The sequence below is a fragment of the Theropithecus gelada genome, chromosome 4 (genome assembly GCF_003255815.1).
Source record: "Theropithecus gelada isolate Dixy chromosome 4, Tgel_1.0, whole genome shotgun sequence".
Taxonomy (NCBI): domain Eukaryota; kingdom Metazoa; phylum Chordata; class Mammalia; order Primates; family Cercopithecidae; genus Theropithecus; species Theropithecus gelada.
In genome coordinates, this window is record NC_037671.1 from 141,012,953 (window position 1) to 141,031,096 (window position 18,144).

An 18,144-nucleotide genomic window follows, 5' to 3' on the forward strand; every position below is an offset into this window, starting at 1 on the left:
GTTAAAATGTTTTCTTGGAATTCATTATGTGTAACACTCAGGCAGCAGAAACTTGAAGTGAAACATTAACTGCAATATGAAGTCAACTTCAATAGTTCAGCCAGTATTGACATCAAATATTTTTCCCAAACTGCATATCCAACAAAAGTATTTAGAAAGAAATACATTAGTGAGCTTGGGTTAATAAAAATGAATCTTCACAATATTTTATATAATAATAAACCAGAATAAATGTGACAAATATATTCTCTAAGTCTACTTCATTTGGTTCAAGTACCTGCTTAGTAACATGCATTTTTTTTTTTTTTTTTTTTTTGACACTGAGTTTCACTCTTGTTGCCCAGGCTGGAGTGCAGTGGTGTGATCTTGGTCACTGCAACCTCTGCCTCTTGGGTTCAAGCGATTCTCGTGTCTTAGCCTCCTGAGTAGCTGAGATTACAGGTGTGCGCCACCACACCCGGCTAATTTTTTTGTGTGTGTTTTTAGTAGAGATGGAATTTTGCCCTGTTGCCCAGGCTGATCTCGAACTCTTGGGGTCAAGCACTTTGCCTGCCTCGGTCTCCCAAAGTGCTAGGATTACAGGTATGAGCCACCTCACCCAGCCTATTTAGTAACACTCTAATAGTGAGTGGTTCCCAAACTTTTGGTACATTGGAATCACAGAGTTTCAAACACCTCAAACTTTCTAATTTGATTGGTACAGACTATAACTGGGGAATCAGAAGTTCTTAAATCTCTCCAAATGGTTCTAATGTGCAGCAAAGTTTGGGAAGCACCACTATGTAGCACTGGTTCTGACTCTGGCTACACATTAGAACTATCTGGTACCTTTAAAAGCATACAGGACATCTGGACTTCATCCTAGAAGGAATTAAATCAGAATTTCTAAGAGTGCGACTAGGCGTTGGTGTGTTTTTGGTTCTCCCAAGTGATGCTAATATGCACCCAGGGGTTAGAATTACTATTATAGAATATTGCCAGGACAATCCTTATCTCCTCCTGAAGAGCACAGAAGGCTTGATTTCCAAACCATTGCAAAAATTGGCATTACCTCAACTACTTTTAGCAGGGTTGTGAGAGGCAGGGTATCACTCACCTTAATTGGTTCAGATCCTGCCTGAAAAATGCCCAGGCATGTTACAGTCCACCCAAGACTGATTGCAAAGGGTGTATCTCTCATTGATAGCTCCTAGAACCATTCTAAGTTATGACAATAAACACCTGTTTATGGAGTTCTCATTCCTTGGCAGGTATTTTATATACAATGTTTGGTTTGCTCCTTCCAGAAACTGTATGAGCAAAGTATGCATATCAAAATGCTACTGACGAGAAAGTGGAACTTAATGATGTTAAATGACTCGCCTAACTAAGGTCACACAGTTAGTGACAGACAGTCTAGATTTCAGCCTAGTTTTGTTCAACTTCAAAGTCCATGCTCTTATTTGATGGACACATTAAATTATCCACCACTGTATCTAGCCTGGGACACAGCCACAATCTGAAAATTGAATTCTAATTCTAATTTAATAAACGTGCCCTCTGCCAGGAAATATGAGGAATGGCTATAGAAATGAAGAAGAGAGTCTCTACCGTGAAGGAGCTTATAATATTAAATGTTACACTCCTTTTGGTCTATTCAGTAAGTCTGAGGAAAAGAATAAACATCTAATTTCATTCATTCATATAGCAAATATCAATAATTTTTGTAATTTCAGAGAACAATATTATAATTTAGAAGGTGTTTGGGACATCTTGGGTAGTTTATAATAAGAGGTGATATAAAATCATCCATTTCAAGTCAATTGTCAATGAATGAAGAATAGCCTTCAACTGAGGCCAGGATACTCAAACTGTAAATGAGGCTTTAGACATACAAAGTTAGTCTAGGCCAAGTGGTTTAGTGAAAGGATTCTAGATTTTATATCAGAAAACATAATCATATGTGATCTGAACCATTTATGGCTTGGGAAATTCACTTTAAATTTCAGAGCCTCTGTTTCCTCATCAGTCAGTGCCTGTGAGGATAAAAGGAGACACATATGGACGTGCCTGGTACACTTCATGACCTATTAGAAGATTGTGAGGCCAGGAAGTATGTACCTGCAGAAATCTCAAATTGTTACTTGCAGTAGAGGTAGTTCTCAGTTCTAATTGAGAATGTAGGTAAATGTTTCATTTTGCTTTAAAGATGAAAACTAAGCCCAGGAAGCTACAGTCATGTGGAGATGAAGCAGTCGCAGCAGAGCATTCTTGGTAATGGAGAAGAGCATGTCAGCGCGAGAAAGGCAGGGAGGGAGGCCTGAGCAAGGAAGGTTGGAGAAGCCTCTGGAGGATGCCTGGCCAGGGCTGAATGCTCAGAAATGGAAGGGAAAGCTCAGGAGATTATCACTGAGTCAGTAAGTACAAGTAGAAGGCAGTATGGCTTGAGCAAACCAAAATGATGTTCTGTGATCTAAAGATGAGGGAATCTACAGGTGCAGGTTAAGGCAGTTTTACAAATGGAATAATTTTGACCTGAGGAAGGAAAAGGAAAAGCATTTCAAGAATGGAAGCAGATGTATAGTCATGGACCAGACTGGTTAGTAAAACATAAAAGGCAGATTAAAATTCAGTTTAATGAACTAAACTCAACAGGAGAACAGCAGCTGCATACCTGTAACAGCCCTGTAATATTGTTACTCTGTTATTTTAGGCTAAAGCCAAGAATAAACTAAGGATGACAACAACAAAAAATACATTTTGTTTTGTTCAGACAAGAACATGGAAGGGATGCCTGTGCTTGAGATAAAATGGATGACTAAACAAAACTAATTCCCTTTTTTTGTCTTCTCTATTATGTAAAAATAAACCATTAAATGTAAGGGATAAAATAAACTTTCAAAGAGTTAACTGAAAAGATAGGTGAAGAAGCTTGTAGGAAAATATGTCCTAGCTGTCCAAAGCTTAACTTCTTCTTGCTTAGTAAATTTCCATCTCAGCAAGGAGAGTTTACCAACAAGGACTCTCAGCTAGCATCAGCATAGAGGGAGATGAACACTAAAAAACTGGAGGTGGATAAATGGAGTTCCAGTTTTTGCCTTAGTCTGAAACCAAGGCAAGAAACTTTTCACAGATAGGGAACAAAATGAATAAACCTATTATTAGAATGATATCTGGGTACTTAGAAAAGGAAGACACAATTTTGTAGACATGAACCAGAATTCAGTAAGTAGTCATTTCCTTTGTTTTTTGACAATATTACAGTAGAGCAAAGACATCCAATAGACAAAGCTCATCTGCTGTCTGTTTGGGGCTGCATCTAGGAGTAAGGGGTCACTTTTTCCGAATTCTTCAGCTAAGGTGAGAGTGGGGGTACCTTTTTCTAATTCCTACAAAAGTGCCATATACCCATGTACACAGGGTGCTACCCTGGGACAACAGACAAAAACAGGACAAGGGAATATTTGGGTCCTCAACTGATAAGAATGTTCATCAGTAGCATTCAAATCCAGTGTCAGTTGGCAGAGGAGGGTACCTGAGAATGAGAACTTAAATGATGGTATGGCACAGACCGGATTTACAGAGGTCATGAAATTGAGAGGTAGAATTACTCAGTTATATCAATGATACCCAACATGTCAACAAGCTCAACAAGCTAAGAGGCCTAATTTAACACAATAAAATTCAGTAAAATCACAGGTTAAGTGCTGAACACTGCATTAAGTGTAGTTGTCTAGTTCAGTGAGTCTCCAACTAAACTTTTAACACTTTAAGGTTTTATTTCGTAGATTATAATATGGAGTCAGCTGGGTAATATTGCTGCCATAGAAGCTCCAAGGATATACTTAGGGAAATACAGTAATTACAACAAAGCCATTAAACATCTTTCTACTTTGTCACGTGGGTGAAACCTTGAATTCAATTCTTGGCATCAAGGTTTGAGAGAGATGTTGGCAAAGTAAATCTCCTCCTGAGAGCTTTCTTAATGGATGAAGAAAAGCTGATGGAGTGAATATGTACCCAGGTAAATTGAAGTATTCTCCCGTGGAATCAAGGCTAGCTGTATCCTGTAGATTCCAGAAAGCAGAAGAGCAGATCTGTTGAGACTTACTGTAATGGAGTGGGCGGGGCGGGGGAGGGGTGTGCTTTGCACAAAGTGAATGTCATCCAGAGGCCAATTCACAGGTCACTCAAAAGCAAAATTGTGGGGGTGTGAGGGTAAAGGGGAGCAAATAACAGTGAGTACTGCCTCCTTTGAAGAATTCTCAATCCTGGTTGTACACTGTGATCATCTGGGAAGAGATTTTAAAATGCGGATGCTGATGCTTAGACCCTAATCTCAGAGATTCTGATTTGTTGTTCTTGGGTGGGGGTTCCCATTAGAAAGAATTTATTATAGCTCCCCTGCTGATTCTAAAGTTCCAGGTTGGAGAATCACTGAACTAGACTACTACTTGCTGAGAGGTTAAGTAAATTAGACCAGATGTTTTTTCTAAAGTCTCTTTCAAATTTGAGAAGATAAATGGAAATTAACACGGATTACATAGTACAGTTAGACACTTTCACAATTTATTCTAATAATTGCATTAGTATATGTAAATCTCTTAGCACAGTGACCGTCTGATATGGTGTAGTAAACTCTCAATAAACATTAGCTATTTTTATTGTATCCTCTCCATAACTGTTCAAACGAGGTATTATATCGTTACACTATAGATGAGGAAACTGAGGCTCTGATGTTAGTTTTCCAAGGCCCACAGTAGTAAAAGCAAAGTTTGGATTTGAACCAAAAATTAATTCCAGTTTCCAGAGTCCTCTTCTCTCCTCCACAGGCCTTCCCTAAAGCATCAAGTTTATGCAAATTAGTGATTTACCTGAGCGAACATTTAAAAAATTTAATAGTACCACTTCCTCTTGGCCTGTTTGTAAGGAGTTCCTCTTAAGTGCAATTTCTGAAAAAGAGAAGCATAAACTGAGACATCCACATTTTTTCTGTATTTGGCCAAATAGAAGTGAGAACCTCTGAGGTCAGGGGAATTGGATGGAGGTACCCTTCAGAATTCATGGAGGAAAGCACTGCTCCCAGTAAAATATCTCCCATTCTAATGAATGGGTAAGTAGCCTACAAATCTTTCACTTCGGTATAATCTAGGTCTGGTAGGTTACATGAACACACTGGGTGGAGGTGGAGGGTGGGGGAAGTATTCCTGAGGTAATGGCCCTGATCATACCTGTCATCTCCTTGGGGCCTGGTTGGACCTGGCTGAGTGTGTTTGAGCCCAGTGGCTGATTTTTGGAAAACAGGAGGACTCTTCTCCAAGAGGCTGTGACTACCAAGGTTGCAAATGCTCCACCTGAACTTGGGTGCATGAGCGATCTCTCTCTCACACACACACACCCCCCACTGCGTAAGATAAATTTCCGTTTGTAAGCTGCCTATATTAAATGTTTTGCTCCTGACCTTCTATGATTAAAATCTGTTCCGTTTGCAGGGTTCGGTGCGCTTGGATTTAGTGTATTTTGTTGGTAAAGTAAAAAAGAGAACTGCTTCTCTATAGGCGATCCCCCTCCAAACCCCGCTCCCCCCCCCCACCCCCCGCTCCCCAACTAACTTCTCTTTGAGAAGAGAGTAAACCCAAATTCGAGAGAAAAGAGGCAGTAACTAACTATTCGGGAGGAGCAGACTGCAGTGGGCACCAGCCCGGGTAGTAAGATTCTTAACGTCTTCCTCGCTTTCCTCTCCCAGAGTTGTGTGTAAGCATCAGCTCCTCCCCCTGGGCCTCCAAAAGTTACCTTTGCTTTGGGTGTGATTCTCGAACCTGAAGCGTTTGAGTCCTAAGAAACTAGAACAAGTTAGAGCCAAAGAGGCCTGGCGGGCAGGGGTGCGGGTGGAGTCCGGGCCGGGTGGCGTGGAAGGCCGAGCACAGCTGCGAGCGGCGAGTCCCGGGAGAGGAGGAGCGGGAGAAAGCGGGGCGGGCCTGCGGTCGGGGTTCGGCCGGGGGAGGGGGTCCCCGTTTCCCCCTCCTCATCCTCGCCTCCTCGGGCTCTGGTGACGTTGCGGTTTCCTCCCCCCTCCAGCGGAGCCTCAGCGCCCGCCGCGTCCCTCCCTCCGCCCCTTTCGCCCACACCTACCCGCCCGCGCCGGCCCGGCTCTCAGTAGCGCCGCCCGAGGCTACAGCAGCGCATCCCGGGGCGCGGCGCCCACCAGCACCCATGGCGCGGCGGTGGCGCGGAGGACTCGGTTCGGAAAGGGCCGGGAGCCCGGGCGCCCTGGTGTGAGGAGGGCCGGGAGCTGGCTCTGGAGGCTGCGGAGGCGACGCCAGAAAGAACGAAGCCTCGGCGGGGAGCGGTAAGCGGAGGGGCGCGCAAGGGGCGAGCTGGGGCGCGCGGCGCAACTTTCTTCTGGAGTTTCGGGCGGGTAGCCTGCGGGGCTGGCCCGGCACGGGCAGGAGACGGAGAGCCACGTCCCCGGCTGAGAGCGGAGCGCCCGGGCCCGGCTCGGCTGGGCTCCGAGAGAGCGCCTGACGCGTGAAGAGTGAGCCACGGACTTCCCCAGCGGCTGAGCAGCCTCGAGGGGCAGCTTTTCGCCCCTCCCCACCCCCTTGAACGCCGAGCACTGAGCCGGGAACACGATGAGAACCTGGAGATCGCATTCCGTGCGTCGGATCAGGCCGGCCCAGCCGCGATTTCCTCGACGGTCCACGGGGCCTCGACTTCACTCTGCGGGGTTGGGTGGCACACCCTCGCGTGCTCCTTTCCCTCCGTACCCCAGCCATTTGGAGGTTGGGGGAGGTGGCGGTGGCGTGTGTGCCGATCCTGGCGCTGGCAGCCCTACTTTGCGGCTGCGGAAGCCGAGGAAGAGCTTCCCAAGCCTCTCCCAGACGCTGGATTCCAGCGCTCCTTGGCTCCGCCGGCACTCGGAGAAATTGTTAGTAAACCTCATCCCCGAGGCAGTCCCGGGGAGAGGAGGGGGCGGGGGCTTGACTCACGGACTGGGAAGCTCTGAAAGTGATACCACATGGGCTCAAGATCTGTCGGGGCTGGAATGTGAGCTAAGTTTGTGACCTGAGAACTTCTTCGTTTTCATCGCTCCTCTAAGGCAGCAGTCTCCTCTTAAGCTGGCTGGCATTCAGATGGAAACCGAAGCCTTTGGTTAAAATCAGGATGGTGAACCTCACTTACCTGAAATTCTTTAGGTCAGGCAATGACGCGTTTAGTTCTAGGAATCTTCGTGTAATAAAGTTTTTTTTTTTTTAAAGTTTTCATTGGTCATGGTTTAGAAAGTCATGGTTTAGCCTTGTTAAATGTGTGAAAGATCTTCTCACTTATACATATTTTCAGTATTTTTCACATTATGGAATTTAAACTTTCAGTAATTCTCTCAAGTTTTAAAAAAAATTCTCAATGATAATCTCTATGTGAAAGTGATATACAATATTGTATAGTGTATTCTAACTATATTGCTAAATGGGATCACAAAAAACCTAATGTGCATGGAAGAAAATATAGGATTATCTGAGTATTTGTTTCATGCAAATACTTCGATTTCCGTATCGTGACCTCTTCCTTTGATGGTCAGGATGCAGATACAAGTTCTTTTTTGAAGTATGTTGGTAAGGACTGTTCTAGTAAAAATGGAGAAGATAACAGATTGAATTTGATGTCTCCATCACCTAGTGACCCCTCTGGGTTCAGCAAAATGTGCAAGATAGTGCTTACATATAGAGGTATATGAGATCAGCCTTAGCTCTCTTGGAGCTACTAATACAGAACCTGAGAAACATCAATAAGCAGCACTTCCCAAGTTTGAACTTGGGAAGAGTTATTTTTCATTGACATGTATATGATGTCAGCATCAGTTTTTATGAAGTTTTTGTTAAATAAAAACACTGGCCTACAAAGTACATTTTGACAAATTAAAAAATACTGAAAGTACAGTCACCAAGTAAAGGGGAATTCTAAAAAAAAAAAAAAAAAGGCCAGGCGCGGTGGCTCACGCCTGTAATCCCAGCACTTTGGGAGGCCTAGGGCAGATCACGAGGTCAGGAGTTAGAGACCAGCCTGGCCCATATGGGGAAACCTGTCTCTACTAAAAATACAAAAAAAAAAAAAACTTAGCTGGGCATCGTGGCACGCGCCTGTAGTACCAGTTACTTGGGAGGCTGAGGCAGAAGAATCTTTTGAACCCGGGAGGCAGAGGTTGCAGTGAGTCGAGATCGTGCCACTTCTCTCCAGCCTGAGGGACAGAACGAGACTCCGTCTCAAAAAAAAGAATGAATGAATGAAAACAAAAGAAAAGAAACTTTGACCAAGAGATACTTTGATAACAGTATGGGCAGTTGCCATGATGGGTTTATTAGGTTCCATTCTCGATCCTGCTAGATAGAGGCTGTCCCTCCTTCTGATCTTGGGGACCTGTTGAAAAAGCACTGGGTAAGACATCAGCTGGGTTTGCTATATGAGATCAGGACCATCTTAGTGACTAATGTTTGTGTGTACATCTGTAAATTAGTACAACTAATTTACGAAATTAGTTCAGAAACAAGCTAATACAGTTCCTTTCAATGAGATTTTATGGGCTCTCCAGTTCAATATCTGGCAGAATTGCCCTGAGAGGACCTGGTGGTCATCCATGAAATGAAGCTCTTAACTTCACAGATGCTTCCCAGTGCCTCGTTGTAAAGAGTCTCTTTTTAATTTCTGAAAAAGTGCTTTAAGATCATTGATGAAAGTACATTTTGCAATTAATAAAATATTTATACATTTCTTAATGTTATTTGTGATAGAATATTTTGGTATTTATACTTGCCTTGGATCACACTGTGTTGCATGAAAGAAATTGCATAATTTTCACTCAATAGTATGATTTCAATAAATAATTGTAGAGAAAAAAAGAAAAAATATTTTAATTTAGATTAATATTGGTAATCTTTGTTTTCAAAAAGGAACTCCCAAAAGACTAGCATTTTGTGGTTGTAGCATATATTAAATATTATATAACCTGAAACTTTTAAAGGATTTTTACGTTTACTGATTGTGTTGCTTACTTCTGCCATGTGTAGGCAAGCTCCAGCCTGTTGAGGGTGTGGATTCCAGATCCTCTTTCAGAAGAAATTCCCAAAAGACTAGCATTTTGTGGTTGTAGCATATATTAAATATTACGCAACCATTAGCATATGGAATCCTAAATATAGTAAATATTATTCTTTTTCACCACCCACTGCCCCTTCCCCAAATAAAAAAAGAGAAATACTGTTATTGACTTGGGATGTGTTTGTGGCAGGCCTTTGAGGAGAGCCAGAATCTATGGTAGAGGGAACTTCATTATAGTGGATATTATTATTCTGTTTTCTGAGTGGGGCTGGATCTTTACTATTCTGAAGGAGTGGGTAGGGTACCTGAAGAGATTCAGTGACATAACCCTACTAAAAGAATGTGTCTAAGAAAAGGATAAGACAGTTCTTAAATGCTTACTCCATTTTCTATTGTTTATAACAGAATACTTGAATCTGGATAGCTTACAAAGAAAAGGAATTTATTTCTTACAGTTATGGAGCCTAAGTCCAAGGTTGAGGGGCTGCATCTGGGGAGGGCTTTCTTGCTGGTGGGGACTCTATAGAGTTCCGAGGTGATGCAGGGCATCACATGGTGAGAAGGTTGTTCATGCTATTTCAGGTTTCTCTTCCTATGAAACTATCAGTCTCATTCCCGTGATTACCTATGAATCCATTAACCTATTAATCCATGAATGGATTAATCATTCATGAGGGCAGAGGCTCATGACCCAATCGCCTCTAGCTCCTACCTTTCAATACTGCCACATCCACATTGGAGGTGAAGTTTCAACATGAGTTTTAGAGGTGGCAATTATCCAAACCACAGCAAATATGTTAAGGTTTTCTCATGGGATTATGTTATCTTCCCCTATAGTGATTGCTAGAATAAAACTCTCTGGGAGCACCAAATTACCAGCAAATGTTTGGGTGACACAGCAAAATTCTTTATACCTCAAGTTGGTGCCCACATGGCAATGAGGCAAGTTATATATAAGCCCAGAGTACTGAAAAGAAAAATTATTTTCCTATGAAATTCATATGGTGAATTAGAATGGGAAGTAGAGATTAAAATCCCAAACTCTTGAGATGTACTGATTGATGCTACCATTTGATGATAACAATAATTAAGGATGTATGTTTCACAAAGTCTTCTCAACTCTAATGCCCCATTCTAATAGGAAATGTGCTTTTAAAAATTAAACTGTTCATTAAGTGGATAGTATTTTTAATTGAAATAATTTCTCTTCAAAGAGAAATCTTTCTTCCTATCTACTCAGGAGTCTGAGATGGGAGGATCACTTGAGCCCAGGAGTTTGAGGCTGCAGTGAGCTATGGTCACACCACTGCACTCCAGCCTGGGCGACGAGCAAGATTCTGCCTCAAGGTCTTTTTTATGTGTGTGGTAAATAAATGTATCCCAAATTCTTATCATCTCATTTTAGTGTTTCACAACTTCTAGTTATGCATAGAAGAGTGGCTTGATTAGTTGGTGGTGAAGTCTTGCAGAAAAGAATCAAATTAGAAAGAGAAATAGAAGGTATTGTGCATAGGATAGAGTGACCATTACTATTAATAAACTCTTGCTTATAAATTCATATGCATTTAGATAATTGCGGCAAAGGAAAATCCCTCAACATACAGCTACATAAATACTTGCATTTTGAAATTGCCTAGTACTTTTAACTTTTTTTTCAAAGAATTCAAATATTTTAATATTTTAGCCTGGTAGAAATGGACAGTGATATAGAGCTACTGTCTTACCCTCATTTTAGGGGTGTGGAAATGGAGATACTAAAGGTAAAAGACTTGTCATTCATTTTCAGATCATTAGTGGTATACCTTAAATAGAAGATTAACTTAAATTACACATTTAATTCTACTTTTATCCTTTGTGACTTCAAATTCATATTATTAAAGCCTCTAACATTTTATTTTCCTATTGTCTACTTTATTATCCCTTTTACTACTCACTACTCCCCATGAACCATTAGCTCCCTAAAATGCTTATGTGCTTCCTAGACTAATGTAACTGGCTACTTACAGAGCCCCTTTCCGCAGCCCCCTTCTCTTCCACTTCTCTCTATCTCTTCTCATGCCTTCTAAGGATTCCACTGTGGGGCCACTTCTAATTCCTGCAGAGCCCTGGGCTAATTGCTCAGTTCTCATTAGCTGGCTTCAGGATTTTTACCTTTACCGATTGTGTTGCTTACTTCTGCCGTGTGTAGGCAAGCTCCAGCCTGTTCAGGGTGTGGATTCCAGATCCTCTTTCAGATGCCCAGAAGAGTGTAAACCTGCTGGAGGAAAAGTGTTCAGAGAGCCTGTTAGAGATTACAAAGAAGAAGGGAATGATTTTAATTTGGAAAGAAAAGAAAAGATTATTGAGGCTATCTGTTTATTTCTTGAATGGAGTAGTTCAGTCTTTAATTCAGAATAACATATGAATTTTAATGTGTATTGATTACCACTGGATTTCCTTCTGTTTGCTTCAACTCCCTTGGAATATTTTGTAAAGATGATTTTGGTAGTGTTGTCATCAAATGTTAGTAAACAAGTCCTGAAGGAACAGAATTTGCCTTTCAGTAATATGTAGAAGCTATGAACAATACTGACAAATAAGCATAATTTGCTTTGGCATTTTATATTTGGGAATAGTTATACCTATTAGGTAAGTGTAGTTTTGTTAGAGAAAATATAACAAAAGACATATAGGCAGTTGGTTTTCAATTACATATATGTAACATATCCATTGTAGATTATTTATGCTCATCTGCTTTGTCCAAGACAGAGTCAGAAAGAGTTTGCAACTGAATATATGTGTCTGCATGCCAACCCCCACCTTTTGAGTTTTATTTCTAGACTTTTTTTTTTTTTTTTTGAGACGGAGTCTCGCTGTGTCGCCCAGGCTGGAGTGCAGTGGCCGGATCTCAGCTCATTGCAAGCTCCGCCTCCCGGGTTTTTACGCCATTCTCCTGCCTCAGCCTCCCGAGTAGCTGGGACTACAGGCGCCCACCACCTCGCCCGGCTAGTTTTTTTTTTTTTGTATTTTTTAGTAGAGACGGGGTTTCACCGTGATAGCCAGGATGGTCTCGAACTCCTGACCTCGTGATCCGCCCGTCTCGGCCTCCCAAAGTGCTGGGATTACAGGCTTGAGCCACCGCGCCCGGCCTATTTCTAGACTTAATAGTTTCTCTTGTCTCTTGTTAGTGTGAACGATAGCAGAATAATCATATCGAAATCCCCAGTGTGTGTTTAAATTAGCATTCGTGCTCTTTTAGTAGAAATTGAAAAGGTATACAGTCAAAGAAGCTGTCCTTTAAATCTTTCCATTTGAAATATTAATAGAGTTGTAAAGTTGTGTTTGTTGCTTAAATCAGGGCTTTTGCATTTTTTCTCATATGTAACAATAACAAACTTAGCTACTAAATAATAGGCATTTAATGCATGCAAACATTATACGGCAACAAAGTTGAATCAGCATTTCCTAACTCTTTTTTTTTTTTTTTTTTTTTTTTTTTGAGACGGAGTCTCGCTCTGTCGCCCAGGCTGGAGTGCAGTGGCCGGATCTCAGCTCACTGCAAGCTCCGCCTCCCGGGTTTACGCCATTCTCCTGCCTCAGCCTCCCCAGTAGCTGGGACTACAGGCGCCCACCACCTCACCCGGCTAGTTTTTTGTATTTTTTAGTAGAGACGGGGTTTCACTGTGTTAGCCAGGATGGTCTCGATCTCCTGACCTCGTGATCCGCCCGTCTCGGCCTCCCAAAGTGCTGGGATTACAGGCTTGAGCCACCGCGCCCGGCCTCCTAACTCTTAAAAAGGAATTGGTAAAGGAAATAGGCTCACCAAGCTTGTGGGTCTGTAATGTTTTTATTGATGAAGTACGAAGGCAGTATATCAGCCTTATTGTTGCTGTCAAATGGCTGTTGCAAGAAAAATGATGTTTGTTAGCAATTCCTGAAGCAGGTAGCAACATTCGTGTTGTGTAAGTTTTTTTTGGTAAAATGTGGTAATCTGCAGATGAAGTCATGAATCCATATACGTTGCTCATTTAAAGCAATAACTGACTAGAAATGGACACTTGTTTACAGATTAGTCCTTTAGACTGGGGTACTGAAAGGGATTTCTAGAATTTTTCAGTTTTAGAAATGAGAAATGACAGTTTCTGTCACTGAGAAAATTGCCTCAGTGACAAATGCTCAGGAATTTCATGATAGAAATCAGTAAGTCATTTAAAAATACATTATGCCAAGGTACACTCAATATCCGATACGGTGTAGAGCAGTAGTGAAGACCAAGGTACCCAGCTGCAATACAACCCTGTTTACCTTCTAGACAGTCTGACTAAACTTTTATTCTTGAAGCTGTGCTATTTTTGTCATTTTAATACATTTGAGGACAGACTATATCCAATGGATTTGTAGAATTTCACAAATTTTGGGGAAAAATCTTCTCTTGGGGCCTTTGCAGTTTGATGGTATCATTCCAGGTGGTATGAATGGGGGCAGGCTCACCAACCCCATGGATAATCAGGCTTGGGCCAGCTGGATTTTGGAATCACCTGCAGTGGTTACATTTCTCCCAAGGAGGGTAGGGACCTGTCAGGAAGGAAAAAAGTAGCCTGAAAGGGAACGTTGAACAGCTGTTTTCCATCTTCCCTGAAGAAAAGAAGGGGGAAATTAACTTAAGGCAAGCATCAAGAAGGATTTATGGTAAATACAGAGAAGTTTTTCTGAATGCTTTTATCCTTTAGGATGGATTTCTGAAGAAGACCTTTGAATTCTTCTCTGTTTAGAAAGGTTTAAATGGGGTTGTCTTGAAGGGATGTTAAATTTATCTTCTGGGGTTCTGATTTATGACTTCTACTCATTTGAAGTTGAAAATCTTCGCAATTAGAAATGATTTAAATATGTGAATATAGAAGAAAACATTTTCATGTTTTACATAAAAGATGCCTTTACATTTTCTACTTGGTATTTTTATAGGAACAAAGTATTTATTGACTGGTTAAATATTGATCATATATAAGATCAATCTTTCATTCAGGTAAACATTGCAAAACTCCTCCATTCCCTGCTTAATCTGTTTTCTCCCAAACAGGTCATTTTTCCTCCATATTTCTCTTTTTTATTTTTAAAATTTTTAAAGAAACAATTAACAATAAACATTATCTACATTCCAGGTATACAGCCTGATTATTTGATATTCATATGCATAATGTAATGATTGTCACAATCAAATTAATTAACACATCCATCACCACCTTACTGTACCTTAAGTCCCCATCCACATTTCTTTTTTATTCTAGATAACCTTGTTTTTTTAAGTCTTGTCTTTTACCTTTCTCTACAGCATTTTCTGTGGTTGAAACCAGACTGGTAGTGAGAGGGAAAGGATCTCAGTGGTTGCATGAATGTAGGGGGAATCCATCAGTCATGTGATTAAAATATGGATGTTGCCCATGTCAGAAAGAACCTGGAAACTTCTGTCATACCATGCTTCTTATTGCAGTGTTTATGGTTAAAAACAATAATGGTGTTTTTATAAATAGAATGCTAACTTTATTTTATTTTGTTAGGAAGATGCAATCTCCAGCAGAATTGATCCCATGGTTTTAGGCCTGTGGTTCTGTTTTTTTCTCAATATTAAAATTAGGCTTATTGAAATTAAGATAGAAGTCTCTTAAAAACAAGTTCATGTTGATACAGCATAAGGTGTTGGAAAATGCACTCTAAGCTGATAATGGGTCAGTGGCTTGAAGAATGCCAAGAAATGGAGCTCAGCAAAGTTAATGTCTTAGGCATTTGGAGTTCTGTTTCAGGTTAGTCTTATAGACTGTAGTTTTAAAGTAATTTCAAAATACTTTTCAAAATTACCTTTCTCAAAAGAAACTGATTCTTGGGAGCACTGAAAACCTCCAAAGTTACCTTAGGTAAGAATGTCTTTGCTGGCCCATTCAGTTTCCAGATTACTTCTTGTTCTCTTCCTCCTCTATCTGTACCTTAATTCTTCCGTAAGTTAGAGCTTTTGGTTTTAATGAGAACCCAGGAGAAATAGGGAGCAAAATAGGAATTGATCTATTGCTTTTGTGTAAGTTCAGTTTATTCCTTTAAACTATTGCGTGAAAATTTAAGATCCACCTTTTTTTCTAAGGAAACAAGGATTGTTCAGGGTGGATTCATCCCATTATCCATGTACTTTGTTACAGTCCCAAGATATTCACCATTAAAATTTCTAGACTTCATGTGGCTTGCATAGAATTATTCTGTATAAAATTTAAATTAAGAAATGTTATTTGAGTGTCTGCTATGGTAACTTTAAAAGGTGAATTTCACCTCAACTTGTTAAATTTCATCTTGCAAATTTCAGATTGTTGGACCACTTCTAATATATCTTTCTTAAGAAAGGTTATGTATGGCAGTGTTTAGACTACAAGTTGCCATAAAATGATAAACCCTGCACATAAGGAAGTGGAGTTAGTGGTGTTAGGGTGGTTATATTACAGATCCTTCTTTGTGTGCTTACACCTTTTTTTCTTGTTGGTGAAGCCACTGATGTTTGGTTTAGTGATTGAAAGTTTTAGAAAAGACAAATCTGTGTTACTTGAGAATGAATGCTTTGATATATAACTTTTCCCAATGTACTTTTGAACTTGGAGAGTCAGATGAAAGGACATTTTACTTTAGTGATAGAAATACCGAAAGGATTTAGTCATTGAGTAATTCTTTGCCAGGTACTTCTGTGTTTGAGGGGATGTCTAGGTGGAGGGAAGAGGGGAAGGCATGCAAAATAAATATAACAGTTTCCAGCCTTGAGGAGCTATAGAATCTGGTTGGAGAAGAATAACTGAATATGAAACTGTGAGAACAATTAGGTGCCGAATGGACATAAATGCAGTAGGATTGCAGGAAGGAAGAGGTTCCAAGGGCGAAAGAGGGGGAATGAATTGGGTCTCCGAGGATTTTATACAAAAAAGAGGAAAGTAGAAAGCGCTACAAGCAGATCAGCCAGCAGAGCAAAGGCACAAGAAGAGGAGCAAGCAGATATGGAGCGGCTGCCAGGTCAAGGAGAACTTCAGGGAAAAGTCATGAGAATTCACTTATCTCCGTCGATGACATTCTCTTTTTCTCCTTCCTTTCTTTGTATATTCTTTATTATTTTCCACAAGGGTGTTTGACACTACAAGAAAGACAAAGAAGTCTCAGACCCTGCCTCCCAGCAGCTTGTATCTGAGTTGGTAATCAAATCCCTTTTGGATCCAGAGAGGACTGAAACAATAGATGTGAGACAGGAAGATAACGTGTATATTCACATAACTCAGTATGCACATAGTTAGTACTAAGTGTATAGTAGAGACAGTGAAATCTGTACACATTCTTACCGACCCCTTTTTAATGCCCAGTTCAGATACTACCTCCTCAATGCATCCTTCCTTCTTCACCTCTGCCAGGAGTGTCAGCTCTTCTGTAAATTTCAAGTGTACTTTGTCATTCTTATGCAAATTTCATTTTATTTTAGTGTTTGCATAAATATTTCTTCTATCACTTTATAAGATGATATAAGCACCTTCATGGCTGGCACCGTCCCTGAATTCTCAAAAGAATATTGAACAATGCATACATGGGTTCCCAGGGGAGATTGCTTATGGATGGAGTTGCCAAGAAGGCTTCATTAAAGAGTATTGTGTTCTTTGAATGAGAAAAGTACCACATTGGGTGTGAAGCAGATAACAGAAAGTAACATAGGGAATAAAGGAACGAAATCTGAGTGATGCTCAAGCAAAGATGTGCAGGTAAGTCTGAAGGGGGAGTTTATGTAGAGAGGAAATGAGGGATGAGATTGAGAAGATAGGCCAGAGCTAGATTATGAAAGCTCTTGAACAAGAGTGTTGCTCATTTTGCTGAGGGAAATACAGGCTCTTGAGTTGGGAAATGATATGACAATGGTGACTTTATGATTTGTAAAGATAGTTATTTCCTGGGTAATTTGATCAGACTGCCTGCATTTATGTCTTGGCTTCTTCACATTCTATGGGACCTTGGGTAGTGTAATTATTCTGTGCCTCAGGTTCCATCACCTCAAAAGGTGAAGATACAAATTATACAAGTAACTGCATTATGGGGCTGTGGTAAGGATTAAATTAGTCAATCTACGTGAAATATGTAGCATAGTTCTTGGCACTTGGCAAGCACAATAAAGGCACTGTATTGTTCATTGGTATAGATACTATAAGAATTACAGTGCTTACTTTAGAAATGAGAAAATTCTAGAGCTAGTACTCTATTTGTTATCTGCTGTAACAAAGTACTGCAAACAAGGTGGCTTAAACAATAAGAGTTTATTGTCTCACAGTGGTGGAGGCTAGACATCTAAAATCTAAAATCTGTCAGCAGACTGTTTCCTTCTGAGGCTATGAAGGAGAACCTGTACTAAGCCTTCTACCAAGTTTCTGGTGACTTCTCACAATCTTTGGCATGCCCATCTTGTAGATGCTTCACTCCAATCTCTATTTTCATCTTCACATGGCTTTCTGTGTGTGTGTGTGTGTGTGTGTGTGCCTCCAAATTTCCACTCTTTTTAAAGACACTGGTCATATTGGAGTAGGGGTCTGCCCTATTCCAATATGACCTCATCTTAACTAATTAAATCTGCATGACCCTCTTTCCAAATAAGGTCCCATTTAGAGGTTTGGGGGTTAGGACTTCAACATACGAATTTTTTTGGAACAAAATTTAACCTATAACAGAATGTAAGTCAGATCTTTCAAGCCTACCATAACATGGCCATGGTATGCCAAAAGGATTGTAGAAAAGAGGAAGAATCTGTAGGTTTATATGATAATCAGTTAATGAGCTTGTTTTCTCTTCTGTCTCCTTTCTGCCTGGGCTTACACATTCCCTACGTAGCCACATTAATGGACATGCCATAAAGGACTTTGGGATTTTGTGTGCCCGTGTTTCCTGAAAGGATATTTTGTTTTCTTCCTTCTTTCCAGCAAGACATTAGCTGTGACTTATTTCTGTCTAGGAATAGAGATAAGGGTATTAAGATAAATGAGACATTATACTTACAACACATACTTTCTGTCTTCTCTCTAAATTTGGATATGTCACTGT

The 18,144-nt window shown here is 40.6% G+C and overlaps 1 protein-coding gene and 1 pseudogene across 4 annotated transcripts in view; one reads left to right on the forward strand and one right to left on the reverse strand.

Annotated features, from left to right (window-relative positions):
• The first annotated feature begins 2,188 nt into the window (after positions 1-2,188).
• DSE (dermatan sulfate epimerase) overlaps positions 2,189-18,144 on the forward strand; it is a 71,909-nt gene continuing 55,953 nt past the window's right edge. For 3 of the 4 annotated variants that reach the window (XM_025384282.1, XM_025384283.1, XM_025384280.1), the window contains exon 1: positions 6,063-6,328. Coding sequence is in view for 1 of the 4 variants with exons in the window: in XM_025384279.1 (XP_025240064.1) it covers positions 5,089-5,092 (4 nt within the window). In the remaining 3 variants the exon portion in view is untranslated. Of the gene's footprint in view, positions 2,397-4,989; positions 5,093-6,062; positions 6,329-18,144 lie in introns of those variants that run through there. The other variant, XM_025384279.1, reaches the window with a different exon arrangement.
• Positions 6,133-6,907, reverse strand: LOC112623690 (annotated as a pseudogene).